A 26,384-nucleotide genomic window follows, 5' to 3' on the forward strand; every position below is an offset into this window, starting at 1 on the left:
TCACACCTTGGAAGTTGCTTTAAGATAATCTGATTTTCCTGCCTTTCCCCTTAAAATTTAACTTCTCTCTGTAAAGGTTTGTTCTGGTATCTTCAGTCTTTTAATTAACTTAGAGAGGGAAAGATCTGCCCTAATACATGGACTGTGAGAATACAGGAGTTGTGGTTTTTTTTTAGAATGAAAAGAGAAGGTCAGCTTACACTGATAGAAGCCTTGTTACTTTATATACAGAAGGAAAGGCACTTTAAGTAGCTATTATTAGCTTTTCTTTAACCACTCTTCCAACTTCCAATCCAATCCAATCCAATCCAATAAAGTGTAGGAATCGTTTCTGTTACAGGAAGGTTTTCTTGAAAGATTTTGGAGGAAGTGACTTCTTATGTGCGAAAGCTCTTTCGCGTAATAAATTTTACAGTGCCAATAAACTGATATGAGACATTTGAACAACAGAATCAAACTTCAGAGTTTTATGAATGCACTGGGCTTCCACCAACCTTCTCTAAAGTATAATATTCCAGGCCAAGTCCTGAAACCTTTCTCACTCAGGCTGCTGAAATTCAAAACACTAATGGGAGTTAATGGGAGCACCACTCCAAAGAAAACTTAGTAAACATCTGAGAATTTCAGTGCATTCCTTTTAGAACATTAAGCGAGGAGCTTTTCAAAAACTTTTATATCCCACTTTTCAGTGATGACTTCTGGTATTCAAGAACTTGAGCTCATAAGAGGAAAGTGAAGGGTAGCTCGTGGAACAATCTTGTGCCAGTAGCACAGTGAGACATGGAAAGCCTCCTAACTAACTTTGGAAGCTGTAAAAATGCTTTGTTTAGCCCTTGTGGAAGAAGTACAAATGTTTAGCTTTGTCCCATTCATATATAAAAAAAAACAAAAAATATGGCTACAAATCTTCTCTGCCTTTGAGCATGTCTGTGTGATGTCAGCAGTTATAAGTTAAGGGTGTAAGGTCTAAGGAAAATTTGAGCTGTCAGCAAAGAAAACGTTTTGCAATTTTCTGGCCCATTGTTCCAAATGAGTGGCATTTTAAAATTCTGACCTATAAATCTGTAATAAAGAAAAGGGGGAAAAAGAAAAATTGTTCTACTTCACAGTCAGAAAATTCTGGGAAGAGCAAACAAAAACTTTTTTTTTTCCCGCTTGAAAAAGAAAGTAATGTAAAATGCACATGGAGTGTTGGATTAAAGGTATACTTCACTTTTGTCAGGGTATGTGGATATCTCAGAACTTCTATGTCATGTTCTATGGTGGAAAGACTCACCTGATTTTAGTTGTATTGTATTACGAAGTTGCCTCAATGGACTTTTTTGTTCCAGCGCTCAGAAACTTCAGCGTATTTCGGAACTTCTGATGTTTATTTGGAAACAACATTTTTAGTTGGTTCTGTATTGCTGATACTCAGATATCTTCCACTGTTACAAGAAACAAGAGTCAGAAAGAGAGTATGTATCTAATTAAGTTTTTTTTTTTTTCTTTCTCTCTCCCATTTCCCTTTTCCTGTTAGTCGGAAGTATCATGGATCCCCAACAAACACTACTCGGGGATTTACGGACTGATGAAGTTGGTTCTGACTAAAACTCTGCCTTCCAATCTTGAGCGAGTGATTGTCCTGGACACAGACATAACGTTTGCCACTGACATTGCTGAGCTGTGGGCCGTCTTTCACAAGTTCAAAGGTATTCCAATGATGGTTTTACTTTTTATTTGTGGAGGAGGGACAGTGGTAAAGCAGACAGCAGAGTGGGGAGGTAGAGGTAAAGGGCAATCTGAGTTACACTGGATGTTTTCATTCTTTCAGTGTAGTTGTTCCATTTGTGAACTCTTTCCTCAACGATGTCTCACACAGAATGATGGACAACACTTTGTGTAGATTGTGTAGTTTGTTCTATTGATCCAATTATTTGGAGCAGGCAAGATTTTTACAATTATGAACATGCTTTACTGAAGTAACATTCAACCCCTGTTTGTATTCAATACTTGGGAGCACTGGTTTAATATTACTTCTTATTAATAAAAACTAATTAACACTTGTTTTTCATGTAACTCTTCTGTGGAGCCACTGACAGTGAATGAAGCTTGGATCATGTTCAAACTGAGGAGGAGGGTGGAGGAGGCAAATGTATACATCTGAGTAGAATTGAGTTACTGTTTCCTCCTGCTTAAAGAGTTGATAGAGGCATCTGGATGTGTTCACCTGGATGTGTTCACCTAATGTAGCTTCCTTCCCCATATCCTCCTGCTCCTAAAAAACATCCTTCATAGTCTGACAAAGAAGGGACACTGTTAGAGTAACTGTACAATAAAACGGTGACAGAAAGGCTCCCTGCTTCCTTGTCACAAACCAGAGTTCTTTCCTGGCTAGCACATGGCTAAAACCACCTAATTAATTCTCTCAGACTTGCGTGTTGCCCGCTCTTCAGGGTCAGAGGCATGCCCTGCATTTCTCTTGCCCTCGCAATAAGTACTGGAGAGCTGGTACATGCAGAGGCATTCCATTGTCCTACTTTGATGGCTCACAGCCCCATGGAAGTTCAGCCTTGATGTTCGTCAGTTCTCTTTAAATCACCTCAGATAAAAGTCAGTCTAAGCGAATGGGAGAATTTATTTACAGAAACCAAAATAAGCCATTCATTTACAAAGGCGACAGAAAAGAGAGTGCATTCAATCTACTTAACCGGCACTGAAACCTAGAATGCATTTTTGCCTTTCCCTGTACCCAGCTAACAGGCAGTAGCAATTATCTTCGGCTCTACCATCAAGCACTCAGTTCGAGCGCTAACTTCTCAGTGCATTTTTTTTCCTTTCCATTTTCTGGAAATATCAATATCCAAACCTGAAGCACTCATCCGCTTGCTTCACTGAACCATACATGAGCTTTCTTCATTAAGGAATATAAAGATTATCCTCTTCTTGAGGAGACCTGCTCAGGACCTCATGTTCAGACCTCTTCACAAAGCCTTTCCCTACAATGAAACTGGAATTTCATATAAACACGTACCTTAACAACCACATTTTTTTTGTAAATGTATGCACAGTGAGTGATGCTGTGCTATTGCACTGTCTCGCTGTATAATATTGTCCCATTAATAGTAATACTTCACTCAATATAGTGTATGCACATTCTCTAGCAGGTAAAGAGAAGTGTATGAACATGGCCTGTTTCATGGCATGTATGAATTGAAATTAGACAGATCCTCTCCTTGCTTATGTTTTCTGCCCTACTTTCAATGAAGGCCTCTCTTTTTAATGGGGTAAGAAAATAAGCATACAAGCCAAACTTGTAAAGAAGGGAATAGGGAGCAAATGAAGGACTAAGACTGAAAAAAAAGAGATGGAAATAGGGACAAGGATGATTGCTGAAAGCCAAAAAAGCAGGTGTAAGTCGAGGATCTCTATAAATCTAGGCAGTCATTCAGCTAATTAGAGCTGTGGAAAGCTCTAAGTCACACACAGAGCCAGAATTCCCGTGCACCTGCCAGCACTCATAACATACCTATCACTCCCGTGTCACACACGTATGATTTTGTAAGTTGTCTGCTTTGTCTTCTTAATTCCTGCTGACCACCTGCTTCTCCACAGTGTTTTACATGTAGCGACAAATTGCTCAGTGTCTACATCTGCTCACCTCCCAGATGGTCACATACAAATAAAGGCTTAATAGCACAATCCCGTAGAGCAGGGAGCTCAGCGGGGTGGGAGAGGACTCAGGAAAGCATGTATGCCCAAAAAAGTGATGCAAAATCCTGGAGGGAAGAGGGAAATAGAAAGTGTCTCAGTCCAAGCTTGTGGTGCAGCTTATTTTATAAAGTGCAGTCCCATTAGGCAAAGATTCAGTGGAAATGGATTGTGGAAGACAAGGGCAAATAGTCTGGAGGGCTGCTGTTCTTTTACTACTTAGTAAAAGACTGGTTTAACTCACAAAGCAATTCTCAGTTTCTTGTCAGTGTCATTTTATTTTTCCTAGCAATGCCTCATGTCTTTAGCCCCAAATATTCATATAAAGGGTCTAGTTTTAAACAAATGTAGTCATCTCCTCATTTCTCCCTTCAGAAGTACCAAATATGATTATGAAGGTTCCTTTGAGACAATTCAGTGTGTTTGTTGAAATATCACTTAAAAGAAATGCAGAACTCTTGGGAAGCCAAGTTCTAATCTCCAAAGGAACCTGACATTGTCCTTGACCCCAGATTAAAGGGCAAGTTTACAGCCACAGGTTTCCTTCTAGGAATGTTCAAATACCCAACTGTTGGCCTGAATTAGCAATAATAAACTGCTTGTACCGGGGTATTGTTTGAGCACACAGAAGAATTTTTCACGTCAGTGAAACCCCATTCTGTGGGTTGCTGCAGGATAGCACACGGGATTGTCCAGCACAGCCTCCTCCGATCTGCAGTCAGGTAGAGATGGGAGAAGGATGTAGACTCTGTGACAACTTCTGTGCCCAAGAATACTTCTCAAACGAAAACAATGACTCAAAGAGGCCAGTAACTCAGATTGTCATCTACTTGGAAGAAACTAAGTTCCATCTAAACACCAGGAAGAATGTCTTTACTGTGTGAATGACAAAGCAATGGCAGAGATGCTGTAGAGTCCTCCTCTTTGGAGATCTTTAAAACCTCTAGACATTGTCCTGGGCACCCTGCTCCAAGTGGTTCTGATTGAAAAGAGGTTGAATCAGATGACCCGGGGGTCCTTACCAGTGTCAGCCAATTTCACATTAAGGATTGTCTTGCAATTTAGCCAGGTATGATTTCCTGTGTAGAAGGGCCCCTCAGTGTATTTTTAAATAGTACTTAAAATACCCAGTGTCCTTGTTCTGCAAAGGTTCTTTCAGTCATTTCAAGGGCTGCAGAAAAGATCAGACCCTTACATAGAAGCTTAATATATTAGTTGTTAAAACTACTATTATATCCACTCTGCAGAAGGAAAAAATTGAGTAGAATTCCTTTGTAAATTACTGCTCTTCTGCCCTTTTCTGATAAGCTCTTTGCATATGCCCTTATAATAAATGGTACAACTATCCTGTGCACAAATTAAGGCTCTACATATGTGAATTTATTTGAAAATCTCCTCTTTGAAGTGGCAACCTTAGGCTTAGGGAGAAATTCACACCTCTTTTCAGAAGAGCTCTCTCAGAGCTCTGAAATTGTCTCTCAGCAATGTGACATTTAAAACTTTCTTTCAGCAATTACTAAAGATTGTATAATTATTACTTTCAAATGCAAGTTTCAGTCTTTGTGTGTAAATATGTCTTTGGAAACCAGTAACTTACTTCAAGAGTCAGATATAGCTTTTCAGCTGGGATTTGAACATTTCTTCCTTAGTATCATTCTCTCTCGTTCTCCCAAAGATAAGTAGTCTGTTTCTCTAGGACAGATATAAATATATATATATACCTCCAAATATTGACTTCAAAGGTGTGAGTCTGCAGTCCGTCTAGTGAAGATAACCTGTCATGCATGTTTTCTGTGACTTAGTTGACACTGATTAGGTTTTGTACTCATCTTTCGCGGGATTTTGACAGTTCTACACTTGAGAAAGCATCTAGCCTGAGGGCAGAAGAATGGGACTGTAGATCATATGCATTCTTAGACAAAGTGCTGCAGAGTATTTCAGACAGCAAGGATTAGTGTAACCAATATACTTTTATTGCAGAAATTGTGTGAATTCTTCGGAGAAAAGAGCCAGTCCAAAGCCATGCTCTCTGCCATCAATCTTAAACTTATTTTAAAGGCCACATCAGATAATTGTTTTGATATTCTTGCTTACCCAGATTCTTGGTATTGAAACGTGGTTGGTTTTATTCTAAGCTTCTCACTTTAACTACTTGCTTAACAGGGGTTCTCAAGAGCATTCACTTTAAATATCTATGTGAATTTATTTGGGATCTGACTATTACAGTTATTATAGTTATTTGTTACAGGTTGCTGTTCCAGACAGGATCACAGCCTCTATGTATCATGTGTGCTTTACATACCACAGAATCATTGAACTACTAAGGATCAAGGTTGAAAGGACCACTAAGATCATCTAGCCCTGCCACCAGTGGCCGCTCACTCTATGCAATGTTTATGTTTTTCTGGAACATCTCCTGAGATGGTGACTCCACCACTTCCCTTGGCAGCGTGTGTCACTACAGCACCGCTCCTTCTGGGAAGAAATTGTTCCTAATATTCAACCTGAACCTTCCCTGGTGCAACTTGAGACATCCCCTCTTGTCTTATCACTGTTACCTGGGAAGAAGAGGCTGATCCCCACCTCAGCACAACCTCCTTTCAGGTCATTGTGGAGACTGATAAGATCTCCCCTGAGCCTTTTCTTCTCAGACTGAATAGTCCCATTTCCCTCAGCTGCTCCCCATCACACTTGTGTTCCAGACCCCTCACAGCTCTGCTGCCCTTCTATGGACACGCTCCAGGGCCTCCATGTCTTTCTAGCAGTGAGGGGCCCAGAACTGAACACAGCACTGGAGGTGCAGCCTCACCAGTGCTCAGTAGAGAGGGATGGTCACCTCCCTGGTCCTGCTGGCTGCACTAATGCTGGTATAAGACAGGATGCCTTTGGCCTTCTTGGCCACCTGGCAATATATGAATAGCAAGAAACAATCTTTGTGCTCTACTTAGTCTTAGGTGACCATTCTCCTGTCTGCCCAGTTCCCTTAGGCCATCACTGTACATGAGACAGAGATGAGGCCCACAAGTGAGACCTGAACAGTCTCTGTAGAGTTAAGTGTTGAGAGCACTTCATTAAATGGAATTCCATGTCTAAGTACGTGCAGTATCTCAGAGGCTTTATTGAGAAGTGATGACCTACCACAATATGTTAGTCTCACAATCCAGACGGCTAATACAATGAATGTTTTAATTACGTTTAGACAGTACAGCAGGATAGAAATTAACTGGTGTGTTCCAAATAACTCTACCTGTAGATTAAATCATCCAGAGAATATAAACTACAATTAGTGTTGATCTCAGAAAATTAGTCTTCTGTGGAATGCTGAATAAGACATAAAGGCAGAATCACCTTCCTTCATTACCAAGGCATCCAAAAAGGAGAAATAACAAGCTTGAGAGAAAGACTGTGGTTCCTATATTCATATTTTGCATGAGGAAGAACATGCAATCGGTGTTTGCTTTGTGTCAGGAGCTCAAACATTGATAAAAATCCATACATATATCACAAATACCAGAAAAGGTCAACAGTGATTTTGGTGCAGGATCAAGTGCCCACAGCTGAGGAAGGATTGGCATATTGTCAATCCCAAACCTAGAATTCTTAACCACTCAGCAAGGGAGTGCTCTGGCATACTGCACTGCAGAATGCCTGAGGTAACAGTCTACATTCAGGTTAGTTCTGAGGTTCTTTGGGAAAACGAGCAAATGAAAAAATCACAGCCACTCCAAAAATGTGCCAGTAGGTGCTGTAGGTGGTTCAGTAGTGACGATACTATAAGAACTGTTACATGTAAGGTTTTAGTATGACATACATGCATGACTTTTAATTTGTGTTTGAATTTGGTGTGCCAGAAAGTGAGATGCTGGTAGCACCAGTGAGAGTCAGGCAGAGCCAGCATGTGCTGTCTAAATGTGCATGAATTTGACTCTACCAGTGAAGCCCTGTGTTAATAAACTGTGCCTGTCACAGTCCTAGGTTCTTCTGCAAGGATTACACTTTTTATAGGTATTCTGGTCTTGTGATGATATAAAATACTCTATTGCTGCCAAGATTAAAATTGAAATTTCATTGTCACCTATGGCTGAAGCTGGGATTTGAACCCCAAAGTTTTTTCCAAGCAGGTTCCGTAGTCCAGTCTCTCAGTTTACAATCAGTAAGTCATTAAAGCTTCCACAGATCATTCTGAGACAGAATCTCTGCAGGCTGACATACTGCTTGTGTTAAACCCTGCAGTGATCTTTCTGTATCCTCTGGTCAGTACAATAGCCTTTCTTTTCTCACTGTTCAAGAGGAAGGCATTAGCAACGTACACGTTAGCATGTGAAGAAATAACACAGTATGAGTCAGTCTTTTTGTGAGGGAAACAGGATCACATTGTAGCAGAGTGCATTAATAAAATTGTCAGGCAGCTATTAAAATAGCTTAAAATCATCTGAAATTTTATAGGTGTCTAAAAAGGCCGAATGGCACTTGTCTTCACCCATAAAAGGAACATCTGTTAGTTTCTGAAAGACTTGTATAAGTGTTTAATGGTTAGACTACAGTGCGTAGCTCATCCTAGGGTTATTCCACAAATGCAATACATTTCCTCTTTGAAAAGGTCCCTGTGGAGACTCTGCCTGCTTAAGATTTTCTTTTCCTGATTCGTGTTGTTTTCTTCTTTTTTGCTGCAGAAGCTTTGAAGTTTCATTGAGAAAGAATCCTTCTTGTTAGCTATAGCTGATAGAAGTGCTGGGGTGTGTTGTCCTCTCTCTCGTGATGCAATTGTATCACCGGTGTGTGAAACTGCAGCGCTGAACACTGAATTATAATTTATCTTGGTGAAGAGTCAAAGAAATTAAACATGTAGGATATTAGGGGAAAAAAAAGCAAGTTTTTAACCATAATTGGATATTTAACTTTGCTGATAAACAGGAGGGAATCAGGCAAAGGGGTGGCATTTCATCTAGCTGTAGGTGTCCCTGCTCATTGCAGGGAAGCTTGACTAGATGACCTTTAAGGGAATCCCTTCCGAATCAAATGATTCTATGATGTGTTGATTCTGAGGGTCTAAGAAGAAAATCTTTCTTTCCACACTTGTCAGATAAGTTGTCAGTTTGGAAGACCTTTCTTTTTCCTGATAGCAGTTTGCTTTGCCATAATTTGCTGTTACTGAGGAAGGAGTCTGTAGGAAATTTGACCTCCATAAAAGAGCCCCAGTGGGGAGAGTTTATTATAAGAATCAGCATGCGCACAATCTAGTTTATGGGTTTGAATGTGGCAAGGGACATAATCAGAAACTTCAGATTATGAATTGCTGCCAAAATAGAATAGCTGCAGTTTCTGAAACATCTGTAGTTCTTTTTTAGCTGAATGGTTCTTTGTTTTCTGCCACCAGGCAGAAATATTCAGAGGTTAAGGGTCAAGAGTGTATAAAAATTGTGTGTAACTCATGGTAGGGGAAATTCTAAAATGAAGAAAAAAGAGAAAAAAAAGTCGTGGGTTCTTTATTTTTCCATTTTCGTTTCTAAGGGATACCCTTTGGTCATGTTTTCAGGTTGTTTCCTATGAGGGCTAGGGATGTTTTAATTAAAAAGGAAAGCTGGTACTCTTTTGTCATCCTTTGATTCCTCAACTGGAGCTTTCATAAGATAAACCACCACATGTTACAAGATTTGTAATAAAATCTTGTTGGCAGCACTGAAATCTGAGGGCTCTTTTCTACCTTCTCGACATCAATCTAGTGCTTTTTCTGCATTATTTCTCTCCATTTTTTGTTAAGCTGCCACTCATTCTTACGGCTGTCTTTTTCGGCTTAGATGCTATGATGTATCAAACACCCAAACTAAACATTGTATGACTCACCCAGTGTTAAAGAAAAAGAAATAAAAAAAACAGTTTCTGTCTCCTCTGAACTCTTTCTTGGGGCTTAGAGAGACATTAATTCTATCAATCTCAAGTACTCCATCTGTGGAGAATAGACTTAGAGATTTCCAAATTGCCTTGCACATCTTTGTTAAGGGAAGGCTGAGCAGAGCAAGCCATCCTGGGAGCAGAGTGCTTGTCCCACATCAGGAGGCAGAAAATCTACCCTCCCCTGCAGTATTAAACTCATACATTTGGTGCCTTTGGCTCAACAGCTCACAACTTTAACTTTCTGTTCTTGTTGGAGGCTATTCAGAAAAGTGCATTCTCCACCCCGCCCTTTGGATGCTGCTCCCCTTGGCTGGAGCACACAAATCAAGTGTGTGCAGTGCTCTCCCTGGCAAGTCACTGCTGCGTGCCATAGCTGACAGTAAGGCAGAGCAAGTGTATGAGCAGGTAGTGAATATGGAGGGAGTTACAACGTATCTGTTATCCCAATTAAGAATTTGAAGTGTTGATTCACCTCTGCATGTATGAAGAAATGCCAAGCCAATGAGACGCACGAGTCCTTCACCTAAGAAATGAAGTTTACTTTACGGTTTGATAGTTATATTAGCAATACTGGAAAAAAAATAATATTTAATAGATAGGTTTGCATGCCTGAGGCCCTCATTCTAATTACATGCAATCTATCAAGCACATATGCTTTTCACTGTTCTGTGACATGCATTGTAATAACATGATATTCTGTTTTCTCCTTCCTGAACCAGGCATATACTCTGAGCTTACCTTGTTCTGCATAAGCAGTCTGGAGTTTTAAGGACCTAAGGCCCCATTTCCAATTACAAAGCTCTCATCTGAGGTTTCACTTTCTTAGTTTCCTGCTACAAATCATGACTGTAATGCAGGCAGCACAAAGATTTGCATACAGTTTTGTAGGGAGTTTGTCTCACAGGCTCAAGCTGGAAGGTAGAATGTATTGCCCCTCAGTGGTATGACTGTCCCATTAACAGAGTGAGTGTGTGGTATTGCTGTTTGCACAACCAGGAAAGAGGGAAAAGAGCATACAAAACTGAATTTGTTTATTGCGTAGTTGAACTAAGTTAGCCTACAAATGCACCATGTACAGAAACATTGGCAGTTTCAAGGAAAATCATTAATCAATGCAATATTGGGGAAATAGTAGACACCTCAGAAGTTAACCCTTTTTTAGGCAGTTTAGAGAATCAGAGTCATCTGAACCCCTTATTTTAACCCCCAAACAAAAGAAGTAGGTAAGTCTTCTAAGGCCCTCTTCACTCTGCATCACCCACTGTCTTTTTATTTAAATCTCAAGCTTGCTCTACTCCATACTCTTTGCACTAATCTCTAGTTTACATTCAGCGTGGGCCAAGCAGTTCAATTAAATGAGGGAGTTTTTGTTCCTCTGACACTTTCCTCCAAGTAAATCATTTCTGTGCTTTGGGATAGTGCTAAAACCAAAGATTTTTGTTCTTGCCCTTGCAGAAACATACTAAAAGGTGCTTGATAAGCTGAGAGTAAAACTCAGAGACCAATCATGTCCGTAGCTTCTCTGTATTTTTATTATGTTTCCCAATTTTAGTTGCAACAAAATTTATAGTTTGGGCTTAAGTTTCATGTATGGTGCATCTGTAAAACTCTTATGTTCGTGTTGGGAAACGTGGTGATTTTTCTTTCTACTTAGCAACAGGGGAAGCTGTCAAATTTATGCTATTCAGTTGTACCAAGAGAATTTCTGGATGGGTGTACATGTGGAAGTGTAGCTAGGAACATTCTGTAACATTCAATGGTACTATTGACAAATAAGCCAGACTGTGAACCATACAAAAGCTGAGGACCAGCACATACTTACTACTTCTCCCCTGCTGAGAGACTGGTACCTTTGAGCAAGATTGGAGCCCTATTGTAATATGGGTTATCATAATAATTTTCTCCTACATCCTTGGCCTTGGCCTACTCCGTGCTTCCATTCTTCTAACAACAGGAACTGCGAGCCAGTTTGTGCTCACCTACTGAAATGTACAGCCCCCCCCCCCCCAAACTGGCTGAGAGTCCCCTCAACTTCATTAATTCATGATATTACCATATCTTCCTGAAAATGGTCATATTTAAAGACAATAATAATATTCTGGCGTGCTTCAGGATACGATTATTGTAGGTGCCTAGTGGCATCTGTAGGACTGTCAACAGGCTTTTTGCCAGCCTACTTCAGAGACAGGTTGGTACCAGTTTTTACTGTATTTGGAGATTCAGGTGCTTTCCCGCACTGCTAAGAAATGATGACATGAATATTGTTACACTGGTATCCTAAAATCCTGTGAAAGCACATCTCAGCTCATATAAACTGGCTTTATAAAACATCAGAGTGAAGTGAATGATTCTGACTTACATCAGTAAAGGATTCTAGCTCCTGTATTGCCTGATTTGCTTAAACTTTAGAGCTGACTTTATAGGCTTAAAAAAAAAACAACAAACAAACAAAAAAACCACAAAAAACACCTGGAATAATCAGGGGAGCATTCTTTAAATATGTACTTCATTCAACTTTAGACCCCTGTTATGGGTCACAAGTAAAAAGAGCTGGGTGACCTCAGACAGGTCTGATGTGTATGAAGGTTGAAGTGAGTAAGCAGTGAAGTAAAAGGACATACTACTGAGTATGAGTTTTATGGCAACGTAGAGGAAACAGGGGGTGATGTTTGCATACTGTTGGTAAAATTATCACAATCACGTTGTTCTTTGAAATGTAAAAATGGAAGTGGATATAACTGGTAAGTAAACAAGAAAATAGCATGGAGATGAAAAGTGGGAGTGGATATATAGGATAATGAGCAGGAAGAAAACACAGGAAAAGAGAAAAGTGAAAACACATCCCAAGTTAGTCAAGATAGTTTATCTTGAAATTTCCATGGGATTAGCTTGAAACATCATATATCACAGTACATGTCTGCGAAGCTATAGAGAAATAAGTATATGTATCTAGAAACTTCTTGCATTTCCTTGGCAGCAGCATCTGACTATATGAAGAATCTTGCCAAGGAGATAATGAACTATTCATTTTGATGGCATTTACGTCAGTGCAATTTGGGTCTTACCCTCCTGTGAGATGGGTGCTACAGGTATCACACCAACTTGGTCGGGATCATCAACTGGTCCTACTGTCCTTATTAATATACTTCTATTTGTTTTGCTTTATGGTTCAGGAGCTCTTCTTGTGGATTAACGCTTTCAGTTCTGGCTTATAGAAGAAAGTGGTTAAAAGTTTCTGCAAACCCACTGCTATGGAGCCAAGTGGTTTTCTTTTTCCAAAAGGGCTTTGTTCACAATAACGCCCAATCTAGTGTCTGTGTGGGGCAGGAGGGCTGAGAGTGATCAGTAAAATCAAGAACAGCAGTAATGAAGTCCCATTCCATGATTTTTTTTTTTTGCTTTGGTTTTATGCTATTGCTTTTAAAGGTTTAGTTGCTATAACAACCCAAAGCAGTCCTGTATTACCATAGAAACATGCTGTTGTGGGTGGCAGTTTTTATGAGAATCTTTTTTTTTTCCTCTCTCCTCTTCACACAGTGTCTTTAACACTGGCCTTTTTGCTGATATATCACAGTACACTACAGGGGTTCCATAAAGTGTCGGAATTATGTAATAAACAACAACAAAAAAGTGAAGCAAATACTTAAATCCAAGAGGAAAGACTGATTGTGTGGGAATAAAGGAAAAAGTAACAGTAAATTCATTTTTCTTAACTTGGAAGTCAAAAAGAAATTGAGCTTAGTTCAGGGCTGGGTAATCAGTCTGCATGAGTAAATACTGAGGCAAAAACATAGCAAGAGAGGAAGTAAGAATATGCACCAGGGACTTAGTATAAAAACAGCTTGTCGTGACAGTTGTAGTTATCAAAAGACTGGGCTACTTTAATGTGCTCTGCATGGGGCTGCTCCTTGAGACTCTTCAGAGGCTGAAGTGAGAACTGCCGAACGAGGCAGCCCTCTTATAAAGCACTGCTTCATGCTGAGAGTCGGTTCTAGCAGCATACTGATAGTCTGCTGGTTTCGGATGTTGGTCCTGACCTGTCAAGCCCTAAATTGTTTGGGATCCCTCTATGTCAAGGACTTTCCCTTTCTCTGTGTGAGACCTTCTAACAGCTGTGCTCTGCAAAATATCCTGGGTTAATAAAGGTTGGTAATGGAGATTCCAAAAGTCTGCGTCCCCATCTACCCCCTTACTTGGCTTTCCTAGAGCAGGAGACCACTGGAGCACATCAGCACTCTTAATTGATAGATTACTGTGTATGTTTCTTATCAGACTTCAAATTGAAGTCATGGAGCAGTTGTAGACTATATACCTTGTCCTGGCAAAGTGCTGCTGAAAGGAAATGGTTACAGATTCATGGTTTTATTAGGAGTCACGCAACTTGTTTGGGAAGAGGGTTAAGAAGCATAGACAGACAGCAGTAGGGATTGTTACTGATCGGTGTTGCTATGGAAAGGCATGACTCTATCAGTTCTCTCTAATCTGTTGCATCCATTATGAGAGAACTTTTCCTGCCTGATAGTTACATTTTAAATACCATTGAAGTTTCCTTCTGGGTTCTTGCAGGAGTCCCCCTTGCCAAGGGCAAGCAGGCAGCAGGGAGTGCCATGAAGTTCAGAAGTGTTTTATGGTTACTGAGCCCTGTACAATCCTGGACAAGTCTGCTATTGCTCTTAAATGGCCTTCAGTTCTCCAGGTTCAGTTCTGAGTTTCTCATCCCTGCTGGAGACTTCTGATTAGTGGGAAACAAGGTTTCTTTCCCACTTTCTGAATATCTCCCTCCAACCTTTTCAGAGACATGGCATGCTAAGATGCTCCGTATCCTTCAGTTTATGGTACTGGAAATCCCCTCTATGATCTTGAAGTTTTCACATGAGAAAATTTCTGTGCAATATAACAAAGATATATATAGTTGGACATAACTCTCTTCTTCCTCTTCAACTCCTTTCTCAAGTCAAGAAGTTTCCAATAATAAGTCAAAGGTTATTGTTAAGTATTGTAAACTTTCTTCTTTCCCTTTACATCATGATGACATTTTGACTTCTACCCCATGAAAAAGTTGTAGCCAAACTTCAGAGAGACTTTTGTATTGCCTTGAAATTAGTTCCTGTTGCTATGTAATTACTGAAGGCTGACCACCATGCAGTGTGATTTCTACTCATTAATCTTACTAACTAGCTATATTCAGTACAAATCCATTCTCTGAATGGTCCTTCCACTTCTAATTTGAAACGGCTGCCACAGCTGCTTCTTTATGTCAGCCTTCCTGTAAACTCTATAGTTGGTAGTTTAGTTTTATGGCTGAATTAGAAGATATTTATTTTCTTAAGAGCTGAACTGCACACAGGTGCTCAAAGCTGCCATCTTTTCCACTTGTTTAATAATGAGGAAACTCACTGTTGAGCAAGGTACATGCATGAGTGGGTTCTTGAAGAACAATAATGTCAAATTGAATGACATAACCTGAACTTTTCAAAATTGCTGGCTACTTACCTTCTACAGTACTAATGCTAAGGCAGCTGTTACCCCTTATATAAGCTTCATTTTTAGTGGAGACCTAGACTGAAAAATAATCTTTTCCAGTTTCAGGACTGATTTTTTTTCCTATATTGCTTGACAGAGATTGATGTATGAGGCCAGCACAGGTAAAGAAGCAAGATTGCTGTCCTAAAATCATCTCAGGGTTAGATCTAGATCTGGAATATGTATTTGTGCAGATGGAGAGTTTGCGGAGTTTTCCATTTAAAGTGAAGCAAAGATGAGGAGTAGTCGCAGGTGCAAAAAGCTCTCTTGTAGCCCTGCAACAAAGGAGAAGTTGTCCTAATCCATTGTATTCATCTGTGAGTTTCAGTACGCAGGCAGTACAGAACACATAACCAGCATGAGCTTGACCTAGACAGTACACTCAGTACCATTTAAGTGTGGGCGATGAACACTTCACTTGGATATCAGCATACTTCAGTAGTTCTTCATGTGCTTCAGAGCTGCATTATCATTACATATATAACAGCAATATTAGAGCTACTTCACTGTTCACCTTTCTTACAGTCTACAGTCCTTTTTCTATCTTCCCATTGCCACGTGTTTTCTGAGGAGAATTGAAAACATTAACAGCAAGCACCTGAGGTACACCTGGAGTTCCTTGCTGGAAAGCACATTCTGAACTGGGGAGGCACACTTCACCACACAGATAGCCAGGTCAGACCTTAACCTTACCCTAAAATGCACCAAAATTAAGAGATGCAGAGATCTGCTGATTCAGAAATAGAGTAAATATGGAACTAGTGACCTTGGTATGGGATTAGAATGTCATAGCCATGTAGTACTAAGTGCTTTCACAGAATCACAGAATCACAGAATTACCCGGGTTGGAAGGGACCTCAAGGATCATGTAGTTCCAACCCCCCTGCCTAGCAGGGCCACCAAACATACACCTTTACTAGATCAGGTTGCCCAGGGCCCCGTCCAACCTGGTCTTGAACACCTCCAAGGACGGGGCATCCACAACCTCACTGGGCAGCCTGTTCCAGGACCTAACCACCCTTCTAGTAAAGAACTTACCCCTAACATCCAACCTAAATCTTCCCTCCTTCAACTTAAAACCATTTCCCCTAGTCCTGCTATTATCAGCCCTTTCAAAGAGTTTACTCCCCTCCTGGGAGTAAGTTCCCTTCAGGTACTGAAAGGCTGCAATGAGGTCACCCCGCAACCTTCTCTTCTCCAGGCTGAACAAACCCAACTCCCTCAGCCTGTCCTCATAGGGGAGGTGCTCCAGCCCCCTGATCATCTTTGTGGCCCTCCTCTGGACCCTTTCCAAAATCTCCATATCTTTTTTGTACTGAGGGCTTCACACCTGGACACAGTACTCCAGATGGGACCTCACAAGAGCAGAGTAGAGAGGGACGATCACCTCCCTATCCCTGCTGACCACCCCTCTCCTGATGGAGCCCAGGATCCCATTTGCTTTCTGGGCTGCCAGAGCGCACTGCTGGCTCATGTTAAGTTTCTCATCTATCAGGACCCCTAGGTCTTTTTCAGCCGAGCTGCTCTCAAGGACAACTCCTCCCAGCCTGTACAGGTGCCTGGGGTTCTTCCGGCCCAAGTGCAAAACCTTGCACTTTGCCGTGTTGAACCTCATTAGGTTCACCCGAGCCCAGCTTTGCTTTGCTGGTACAATTTCACCAATTCATTTTTGTTCTGTAATGTTAATGGGTGAACTCTATTCTGAGAAACCTTACTCTGGATCAGGTGCCATCTGTCTTTCCATAGTAAGCTTAAAGTCAGCATAAACTGCAAGTCATGTGCTATGGTTAATGCAATAGAAATGTCATTCTGTGCCCACATTTGATTATGTATCAGATTTCCTCTGCTGGGTGACTCAATCACGAACAGGTCCTGTATACTAATGAACATGGAGCCATCTCTGGAGCAAGGCTTGGACGAACTTGGTTGAAATATATTGCTCTAGGGTACCTTCCTGTTTAACTGACTCTCACATTGAAGGCTGATGGGACTGCTAATTTCTCGGGCTGAAGCTTGAAAGGCAGAGTCTAAAGTGGAAGAAATTTGATTTTAGTGATCCCAAGCTCTGATTAGTCTTAATTTATCCCTTGGTAGAAGAGTAAGATGTTTAATCATTTCACTAACAATATGTAAGGTCTCCAGGTTGTCAAAATTAAGAACGAAAGATTGGGTTAGAAATCTCTGGAAAGCGTGTGGAGACCTAGAGATCACCTTTCATTATTTTGATCCTCTTGTGACCAGTGCTTGAAAAAGCAATGATAAACTCTGAAGGAAGTTGCAGCTGAAGTTCAAAGCAGAGACAGGAGAGCTGTAATTTAAGGCTGAGGGCTTTGGAAAATAAATTTTTTAAAAAAGCAGAGCCACGCTTACATGTCCACCTCTGCGAAAATGCACTGAGGATATACTTCTTAAGGCATCCAAAACAGCTAGTACTTTTTGTTCTTCTCTCCAAAGACTGCCTCTGTCTAGCCTAGCTGTCAGGCAAAACACGACCTTGCTCCCACAGTGTTGTAGCTCTGATGTGTTGTTCATAGTGAGTCCACTGCAAAAGGACAAAGAGGAGGCACGCACTTCCAGAGGAATCAGCATAAACTACTATCCCTATTGCATTATTAGCCTGAAGCACCTTTATCAATTACCAATACCCCTTTCCTGCCTTGCAAGTGGGATTAGGATATATTGAAAGCAATTGAATATCATCCAGCAATTGCCACGAGTGAAGTTGTAAGTAATTAGTACTAATGATACTTATGAGAGAAAGCAGGTGTGGTTGAATTGCACCTTTCCCTTTTAGACACAGAAAATATGCAAACTGAAAACAGTTGTTTAATTATGTGTTGGGGTTGTTGGGGAGTTTTCTTCATGTATTTTCATGCTGTTCTTGAGGAAGTACACTGAGATGGCAGAATGCTGTAATCATTGCCCCTGAGTTTTAAAGTAGTTGTGTAGATGTACCCAAAAATACCATTTTCCCCACCACAGGATCTTGCAAGAATATGGTGCATTTTTTTCACTAAAAACTCAGTGTTACCAATGGAGGTCTCAAGGGAGACCCTTGTGAGATTAGGCCAAGCTCTTTGCCTCATTTAACGCAGGCTGAATCCAGAGTAACTCCATTATTTCCATTTAAGTTATCATTGGATTTCTATTGGTGAAAATGAGATGAGAACTCAGGTTTTAATTAGAAAACAGTTCGTATGTTTCACATACTATATTTTTTCTCTCTAAAACAGTAGGATTTAGTGAGCAGCAGCAGTCTTCCAGAAATAATCTTGCTGTCAGTGCTCCACATAAAGCCAGGAAAACAGTTGATCCAGATACGAGGTTTTTTCTGGAAAATGAAACCCTGTGAAACTCTGTTAACATTTGAGGGAAAAAAAAAAAAAAATAATGAGGCAAACTTATGGAAAATATCAAACACAGATAAATCTGGTGATAAAGGGAAAATGGGATAGATTTGATTTAGCTCAGCATAGAATAGGATTTGTCTGTCTATGCCTGAACTCCAGTTTCAGGGTTTCCTTTCTTTATTTCATACACTGTAACCCATGTGTTAAAGGCACGGCACAGTTCTTGCAAGTGGGTTTTTCTGTATCGATGGCTATTGATGATTCCTCACTTGACAGACTGATTTGATGCCTTGTGAATCACAAGGAGGTTTGCCTACGGGGTGGCAAGAGTAAGAGCTGGATTTGTCTGGCTGTACACAGCTGTCAGACGTGAGTTTCAGAGATTCAGTATGGTGTAACTGTCAGCACATAGCTTCCTTGTGAGGAGACCAGAGCTTTTTCTCTCCACAGTCCCAGCAAGATTCAGCATTAGAGCAAGGAGGGTTAACTCAAGCTGGGGACTCAGTGCCAGGGACCCTCACAAGTGCAGTGAGAATCAGAGTCATGTCTCTCAGGTCAGTGAAAGGCGTAACAAATTGTAGCTCTTCATCCCCATTTTTTAGTGTAGTGTTTTCCACTCATTTCCATCCCATTCAGTATTTCTCTCTGTTTTGATTTATGTTCTTCAAGCTTTTTTTCTGGAATTACGTGTTGGGGATTTTTTTTGTTATTTCCCTACTCTTGCTATTAGCCCTCTCAGTGTCTCTGTAGCATTTCTGGACCTCAGTGGTGTGTGCAATAGCTCTCAGCTTAATGACACCTACACTGGAAACTCAGGGTGCTTTTTACCCTTCTTTCGCTGCTGGTAATGGACTGTGTTCATTCAGGCAGCTTCTGCTGAAGGGAATAGAGGAATTTTAACAGCCTGGTGTACCACAGGTCAGGATTTATGGACCTGGCCAGAACTCCAAATGAGAAGCATATACAGCATCTGCACACACTTTCTGTAGCTGTGAAATAACTGAAGGGTTCTATTTTTATTTTACATGCCTTTCCCCCATCCCCTCTCTTTTTATTTTAAGGTTTAGTCCTCTCCTCAAAATTTTCCTGAGTCATGGGTTATTATTTTCATAGCCAGTCCAGCCGTTCCATTATGAATGCTTCTGCTTTTATGCTGAGCATCACTGGAAAGAACATCTCTCTGACCCACCTCCACCGCTTGCTAAGTCAACTGCCTTTGAAGTACCTGTAATAAACTTCCTCTGATGGTAAAAAGAAAAGCCTCATTAGTTCCAGCCCTTATTTGGGATGCACCTCTAAGCCATGCTCGTTCTGCTTCTTTCTTTTTAATGTTTAATTACTGATACACTGTACCTGACTCATGCAGACCTGTGCTGGGATTTTTCCTGCATTTCTACCACCTCACTTAACTCCTTGCTTACAGCCTGGGTCACATTTACATCACAGTCTGTAAAATGTCTAGCAGAAAATGTAGCAAAGGAAACCCCAGTGCAGTAAGCTGTGGTGGCTGAGAGAGGCAGGAATTTCTTCTATTCAATAGTAGGCTTGCATAAGGAAAAAGGCGACATAGCTCCAAAAATGCGTGTCTGCTGATGAGGAAATGTTCTGCCTGGTCTCCTGAAAAAGCTATACTGCAATGAAACCCATATAAAAACAATATCCAGGAGAGGGTAACTCTGTTGCTCTTCTCTCTTTTCCTGTTGTGTGACTTAAATGCTTTTGTGTTCCAGCCTCATTTAATCTGATCTCTGTATGCTTTTCACTTCGCCCACGTGGGGAATTTACTTTTAGTCTGGTTCTTAGTACTTGATTTTACCTAACTGTACTCTAATTAAAGTGGAGTGCAGTTTGTTTTTGCTTATAATCAAAGAGCTGTTTCAAATGCCTGTCTGGGTTTGCCTAGTGCTCTGCTGCTGGTTGGAATTTGGGCATATCCTTACAGCATGTAGGTACTTCTTATGTGGAAAACAGAAATGATATTTACAGGCACTTATCTTAGTCTCTTGCAGCATTTTCTGGTTTTTGTTAGACAGAAGGCAAACAGTAGTAGTTGATTTAATTTAACCAGTTGACAGAAACAACATTCTAGTAGCAAAGAGGTTAGAAGATACTCTTTGTTTTGTTCTCTTTAGTTGAGTGGTTTTGGTTTGTGTGAGGCTTTGTTTTGTCTTTGTGGGTTTTTTTTACATGTCAGGTATCAGTATGTGACCAGTATCTCTATATCTTTATTGCATCCTGGCTGGCTACATGAGCTTTTGATGGCTACCCAAGAAATACTACTTTTGTAACAAAACCCTGGCACTCAGAAAGATAGTTTCAGCTGAGCCTGAGAAAAGTAGCTGCAGCTTCTGCACACCAGAACCAAAAATCCTTAATGAGAAATAATATATGGAATTGAAATACTGAACCTGAGAGGTTAGCTCCTGAGACCCACATTGATGGGAATAGTTTACCATGATAAGACGCTCAAAGATCAGAAGATTGACATAAAAAATCATAATGTTAGGGGGGGAAAAAAGAAACTATATAGTTCTTGTTTGTGGTCTGGCTCTTCGTTACTGTTCCTCACTTTTCATATCTGTCACAAGAGCGAAAAGCTGCTTTTGGGGAAAAAAAAGAAGATACTTGTGGAATATGCAGTACTAATAAAGAACCTCAAGGTGTGGTGGGATTGCTGCTTGCTGGCCTCACAAAGGAAGGAGGATATTGGACTGTAGAAATAGAATTAATTATCAGGAATTTCATTTTTCAAATTTTCAGGAGTGTTTCCAGTTCCTGCCATAAAGCACAACTTGTTCAAGAAATTTCACAGTAGGGCCAAAGTTCTTTGGCAGATATTGCAGGGACATTTTGATCCTCTAAGCCCTTCTCCATTTAGCAGGGCTCTAGTAAGAGCAGTAGGAACTGCAGATCTTAAAATAGCAATGAGGCAGTGATGAACAGCAAAAGCAATGTTATGGGAATAATGCCACAGTTTCCCCAATGAATAACAGGAATCCAAGAATTAATAAAACAGGGAATGACTTTTGTCTTTTAACTGGTAGTGTGTTGAAGGTCTCTGATACAAAATCCTACCTGGACACATATTTCATCAGGGCAGGAGTTTCAGTACATATGTGATTTAGTTTATATATGATTTTGGTATATGGAAATTGCAAGATAATGTATCGAACACATATCTTTGTGAACAGTATCATCTCAAAACCAGCGTAACTGTTGTTTAGCATAATTAAGCCTCTACCACTGTTTATGAAAATATCTTCTTTCTCACTCAGTGCTTCTTTCCTTTGTTTTTCATGCTGCATTGTAGACTCTATCAACAGATTTCTTTATTCATTCAGTAGAGTGTTTTATAAGTCTAAGCTGAGAGTTCAGCATGACCACAACTAAATGAAGGTAAGAAACAACCCTAGTTTTGCTTTGATCTTTTCAGAGTTTGTTGATCCAAATCGTCCACTAGGATTGGAGCGGACTGAGTGCTGTTATGTCCTTGCAGTTCTAGCATGTTCCCTCTTGCAGTTAATTATCATCAAGGGTTTTCTACTGACGATGGTGTCCTCTGTCTGCTGTTCAGCGAAGCCACTTAGCAAAACTGAAACTGTTCCCCAAGAAAAAAAGTATGCTCCCCTTTATGCTTGTGTGCATTGGTATGTGGCAGCAGGCAAGATTAAACAGCTTGATGTGCCTGGTAGGTAAGTCTTGTTAACCTGCCAGCTGCCTAGCAGGAAATGAGTAACCTGCCGACTTTCCCTGGAAAGGGCCATGGGAAGCTACTGAGCAAAGCCAGAAGACTAGCAATACGAGGTGCATATTTAATACTGGTAGAGTCAGCAGTAGGTCTCAGGCCCTGGAAGGAAGGTCCTTTGCCTGATTTCCTGACAAATTCCTAAATAAAGATCCCTTACCAGACAGAAGGGGTTACTCTGGCCAGTGGTCAGCATTCGTGCTTGTTCTCCTGAGGAGTTCTCTTACTTTTATTCTCTATCTCCTACACACTCTCTTTCCCCATCAGTAGCACAGGCCATATACACCTCAGTAAAAGGAGGAGAAGTGCCAAAGTAACTGGCTCTGGATTACTTCTCCCTTTTCCAGGTGCTAGAAATGAGTTAGAAAGAAGGACTTCATTACCAGCCTGCCAAGGCTGTAGCTCTTGGTTGAAGACAAGATTGTTTGATGATTAATGAAATGTGTTTAGCAGTCTCATTTGAGCTTTTAATGGTCTGTTATCCGCATTATGGCTTTAACATACACTTCAAGGTGATTGATAGCTTGCTCAGGACTAGGGAATAGGGTAAAGGGCTGCTTTGAGGTGTATGAAGTGAACTGAGGCAGAAGTGAAAATAGCTCAGTAGCTTCTGGAAGTACTGTTTGGAAGTACCTCAGGACAAGTGTGAAGTACCTTGGGATACATCTGTGGGGGCCAGCACAAGCACTTGTATTTTGAATTGTAAACCACACTAGCAAAATACTTTGTTGGGCCTGTCTAATCTTGCTGAACATTCAACCATTCTTCTCTGCACCAACAGTAGGGTAAACACAGCTCCTTCTTGAATCAATCAATTTCTTAAGTTAAGTGGGAGGATTGCTGATATGAAGATTGGAATGTTATTTTGCCACTTGTTTTGCCAGCCGTGAGCCTGAAGGGAATATGTTGCAGGTGAGAGAACAACCTTCAGGAGTACCTAGCAAGCATCTACAATTTAAATTTAATGACCTTATTTAGCAGAGTGCTTAATCATAGGCTGAAGTGTAAAAGCTCATGAGTAGTCTCATTGACTCCAGCAAGGTTGAAATGATGATACACTGAGATGCAGCACTGAGATAGGGCTGATAATGTCTGAGCCTGTCCTGGCTAATAGATTTAGGGACAAGTGTTGGTCTCTTTCGTCCTCCTCACTGAGCAGTATCTGCCAAGTGTGGTCTTTCTCAGTGTAGAGGAGATGTGATGTACTAACTTCCCATTAGCCCTTTGATGCTTAAATTTAAGGCAGAGTTAAAGATCCTTGAGTTCAGCACTGAGAGAAAGGTGGAACAGTCAGCAAAATGTCACAGGTGACCATGATGAACTACTGCTCCCCACTGGCATGTGCTGTGGCAGATGATACATGCCTGAGGCAACAAAGTTCAGTGATTCCTAGTAAAAAAAAAGTTCTTGGTCACAACTCATAAATTCTTAACACTAATACAGTTTTGTAACTAAACTTGAGCAGGTGAAAAACATTTGTAGAAAGAGAATGAAAATAACTGGGAACCTCCAGCTTCCATAACACTGAGTTTGTATTGGCTCTCCTTAGCCCAGTTTCTGAGCTCTTGGGTGTCACCAATTATTAGCGTACTCTATGCTTATTTTGATCAACTTCCTTTTTGAACTTTAGGAATATGTCACCTCTGCGTCCATCAGAACATGCACATATCAATTTCCTTGTCACCTCTCTACCTATTTGCTTCACATAAAAAATGTGGGCTTTGTCATCCATTTATTTATTTTCCTGGGACTGTAGCAGTTCATGAATTATTCTGATCATTTAATGCATCTTAGCCCTGCATTTTGTGGGTATCTTTTCTTGGTAGCAATAAATCTGTCAATTTAATTGCTTTCTCTTTAGCCTAAAACTTTTTCTCATTAAGTCGATGAGTAATCATCTTGTATTATTGAGGATACTAGGGTGGAAGAGTTGTTACTGGTTCTCTTTGAGTTCTTTTATTTAATAAAATGAACCATCTAAATAATAATCCCTCCCCACTGTTTCCTAAATGGTATTACTTCCTCTTAGGCATGTGGGAGTATCAGCCTGTTTGCTTTTTAATTAAAAGTAAGTTTTCAGCTACCTCTTTCATCATCAGAATTTTCTGTCACCTTGAAATGAAGGCTTTGGCATTGTCTTTTAAATTATTGAGCACTGGACGACTAGAGGAGTTCAGTTTAGAATATACATTAATCTTCTTAACTGCACTCATCAAACTGACTGTCCAGCCTGCTACAGTTTCAGCGTTCCTGTTTTCTGTCCCTCCTTTGTTTTTCCACCCACCCATTCATATAAAACGTGAATATTATCTTTTAGCATGCTCACTGATTACTAGATTGTATATTTTTTTGTATCTTGGCATGTTTCCCAAGGTCACGTCTGACATTAATAAGTTGGTGTGGAGAGCTTTTCCTTTGCCACATGTCTAACAAAACTTGGAGTTGAAAGCAGCATTGCCAGGGGAGTTTTGTCAGACCCCCTGGGAAAATATTACATGCCTGTCTTTCTTTTTTTCTACACTTCCAATTCTCTGATTTGCAGAAAAACTAAAAATTAACAGTTTGGGCAGAGCTGAACTAGATTGCAATCTTAACAGCTATTTAGACTGTCCTGTTGAAACAAGAATAAAGGTTAGTGATTTATGCTTGTTCCTTTTGTTGGCGTTTTGACAAACCTTGTTGCTCGTGAAGTAAGTTGTTATAAATCCGTAGCATGGTGGAGAAGAGCAGATCTACTGGTGTGGAACAACAGAGATCTGGGCTCTGCTTCCAGGCTTTGCTGCAGACAGACACAAGCACCACAATGCCCTTGCTGTCCTTGGCCTTGCTTGTGGCAATCAGATCTACCATTTCCTTTCTCCTTCCTGTTGTCCATCTTGGCTAATAATTACAGGTCAGGTATTTGTATAAAACCTAGCTCCACAGAGCACTGACTAAGCTGCCCCTATATAAATAAATTGTCTAGAAGAATAAGTATTTCCCACGCTGAGCCCTCATCCCTCTGATTTATCTTGCATGTAGTCTCAGTGGACTAATTGTACAAGATTTACCATGAATACATGAAGTTATAGCTGCCTGGTTTCATTGTCATTGCTCAGATGGTAGTGTTTGTTTTCCTGAATGATATCTGTCAGACACTTTAGAGGATGCATATTTTATTCTATAGGTTTTAACATTTAGTACCACAGAGGATTCTGGTTGTTTCTTCTCTTTTTTCTCAGAGGGCGGTGAGGCACTGGCACAGCTGCCCAGAGAAGCTGTGGGTGCCCCATCCTTGGAGGTGCTCAAGGGCAGGTTGGATGGGGCCCTGGGCAGCCTGAGCTGGGGGGTGGCAGTCCTCCCCATGGAAGGGGGGTAGAACTGGATGATGTTTAAGGTCCCCTTTAACCTAAGCCATTCTGCTGTTCTCACAAAGTACTGTTCCATGAAAACATAAAATGAAAAGTCCTCTTGTAGCAAAACGGTGGCAATTTAAACATCCTTCTATGCCATCCTGCTATTACCTCAGAACTGATGGTTGGATCACTTTGTGCCTGAGAAGTTGTTGGTTTTAAATTTGATTCCTTTTCTGAAGAACTGAACTTGGGCTGTTATGGATTAGAATTTGTAACGGCCAGTTTCCCCAGTGGCAAAGCACCTCCTACACAACCACATGCTTTTTGGAGCATAACTTGGCTGGAGGATTGCTTGCCAGAGGCCAGTTCTTGATCTGACAGCTTTCCTCACCAACTTGTCTGGAATGGGAAAGTGAGAGATTATTAATCAGCGATGAAGCCAACAGCCAGTGTTTTTATGAGAAAATACGTGAAACACTTATTTCTTCTGCAGCATTAATGTAATGAGCCACATTCTGACCTGCCAGAGTTTGGAATGTCTCCAGTTATTGTTGTAAAAGTACCTATACCTACTTATCCTATCTCTGTATTGTCTCCTTCAAGTCAGCTTGTGTGAGTGAAGGGCCTTCATTCCCTGTCACTGTGTCCACATCACTGAATCCATTTTATCAGGATCCACTGCAGCTTCCATTGCTGACATCCAGTAGCAGCATGTTAAGGGTATTTTATTCAGCTGTCCTTCAGAGCCAGTACTGCTGTGTTCTGGGTACTTGACAGTGCTGATACTCACTGAAGCACCCTTGACACGTAACATCTGAGTACACAAGTGTAGCAGAACGTATCCAA

At 40.7% G+C, this 26,384-nt stretch overlaps 1 protein-coding gene across 5 annotated transcripts in view; it reads left to right on the forward strand.

Moving 5' to 3' along the window:
- LARGE1 (LARGE xylosyl- and glucuronyltransferase 1) overlaps positions 1-26,384 on the forward strand; it is a 275,468-nt gene that overhangs the window by 162,755 nt on the left and 86,329 nt on the right. For all 5 annotated transcript variants that reach the window (XM_015863596.2, XM_015863603.2, XM_032445042.1 and 2 more), the window contains one exon: positions 1,520-1,691. In XM_015863596.2, the coding sequence (XP_015719082.2) occupies positions 1,520-1,691 (172 nt within the window). The remainder of the gene's footprint in view (positions 1-1,519; positions 1,692-26,384) is intronic.

The sequence above is a fragment of the Coturnix japonica genome, chromosome 1, assembly GCF_001577835.2.
Source record: "Coturnix japonica isolate 7356 chromosome 1, Coturnix japonica 2.1, whole genome shotgun sequence".
Classification (NCBI taxonomy): domain Eukaryota; kingdom Metazoa; phylum Chordata; class Aves; order Galliformes; family Phasianidae; genus Coturnix; species Coturnix japonica.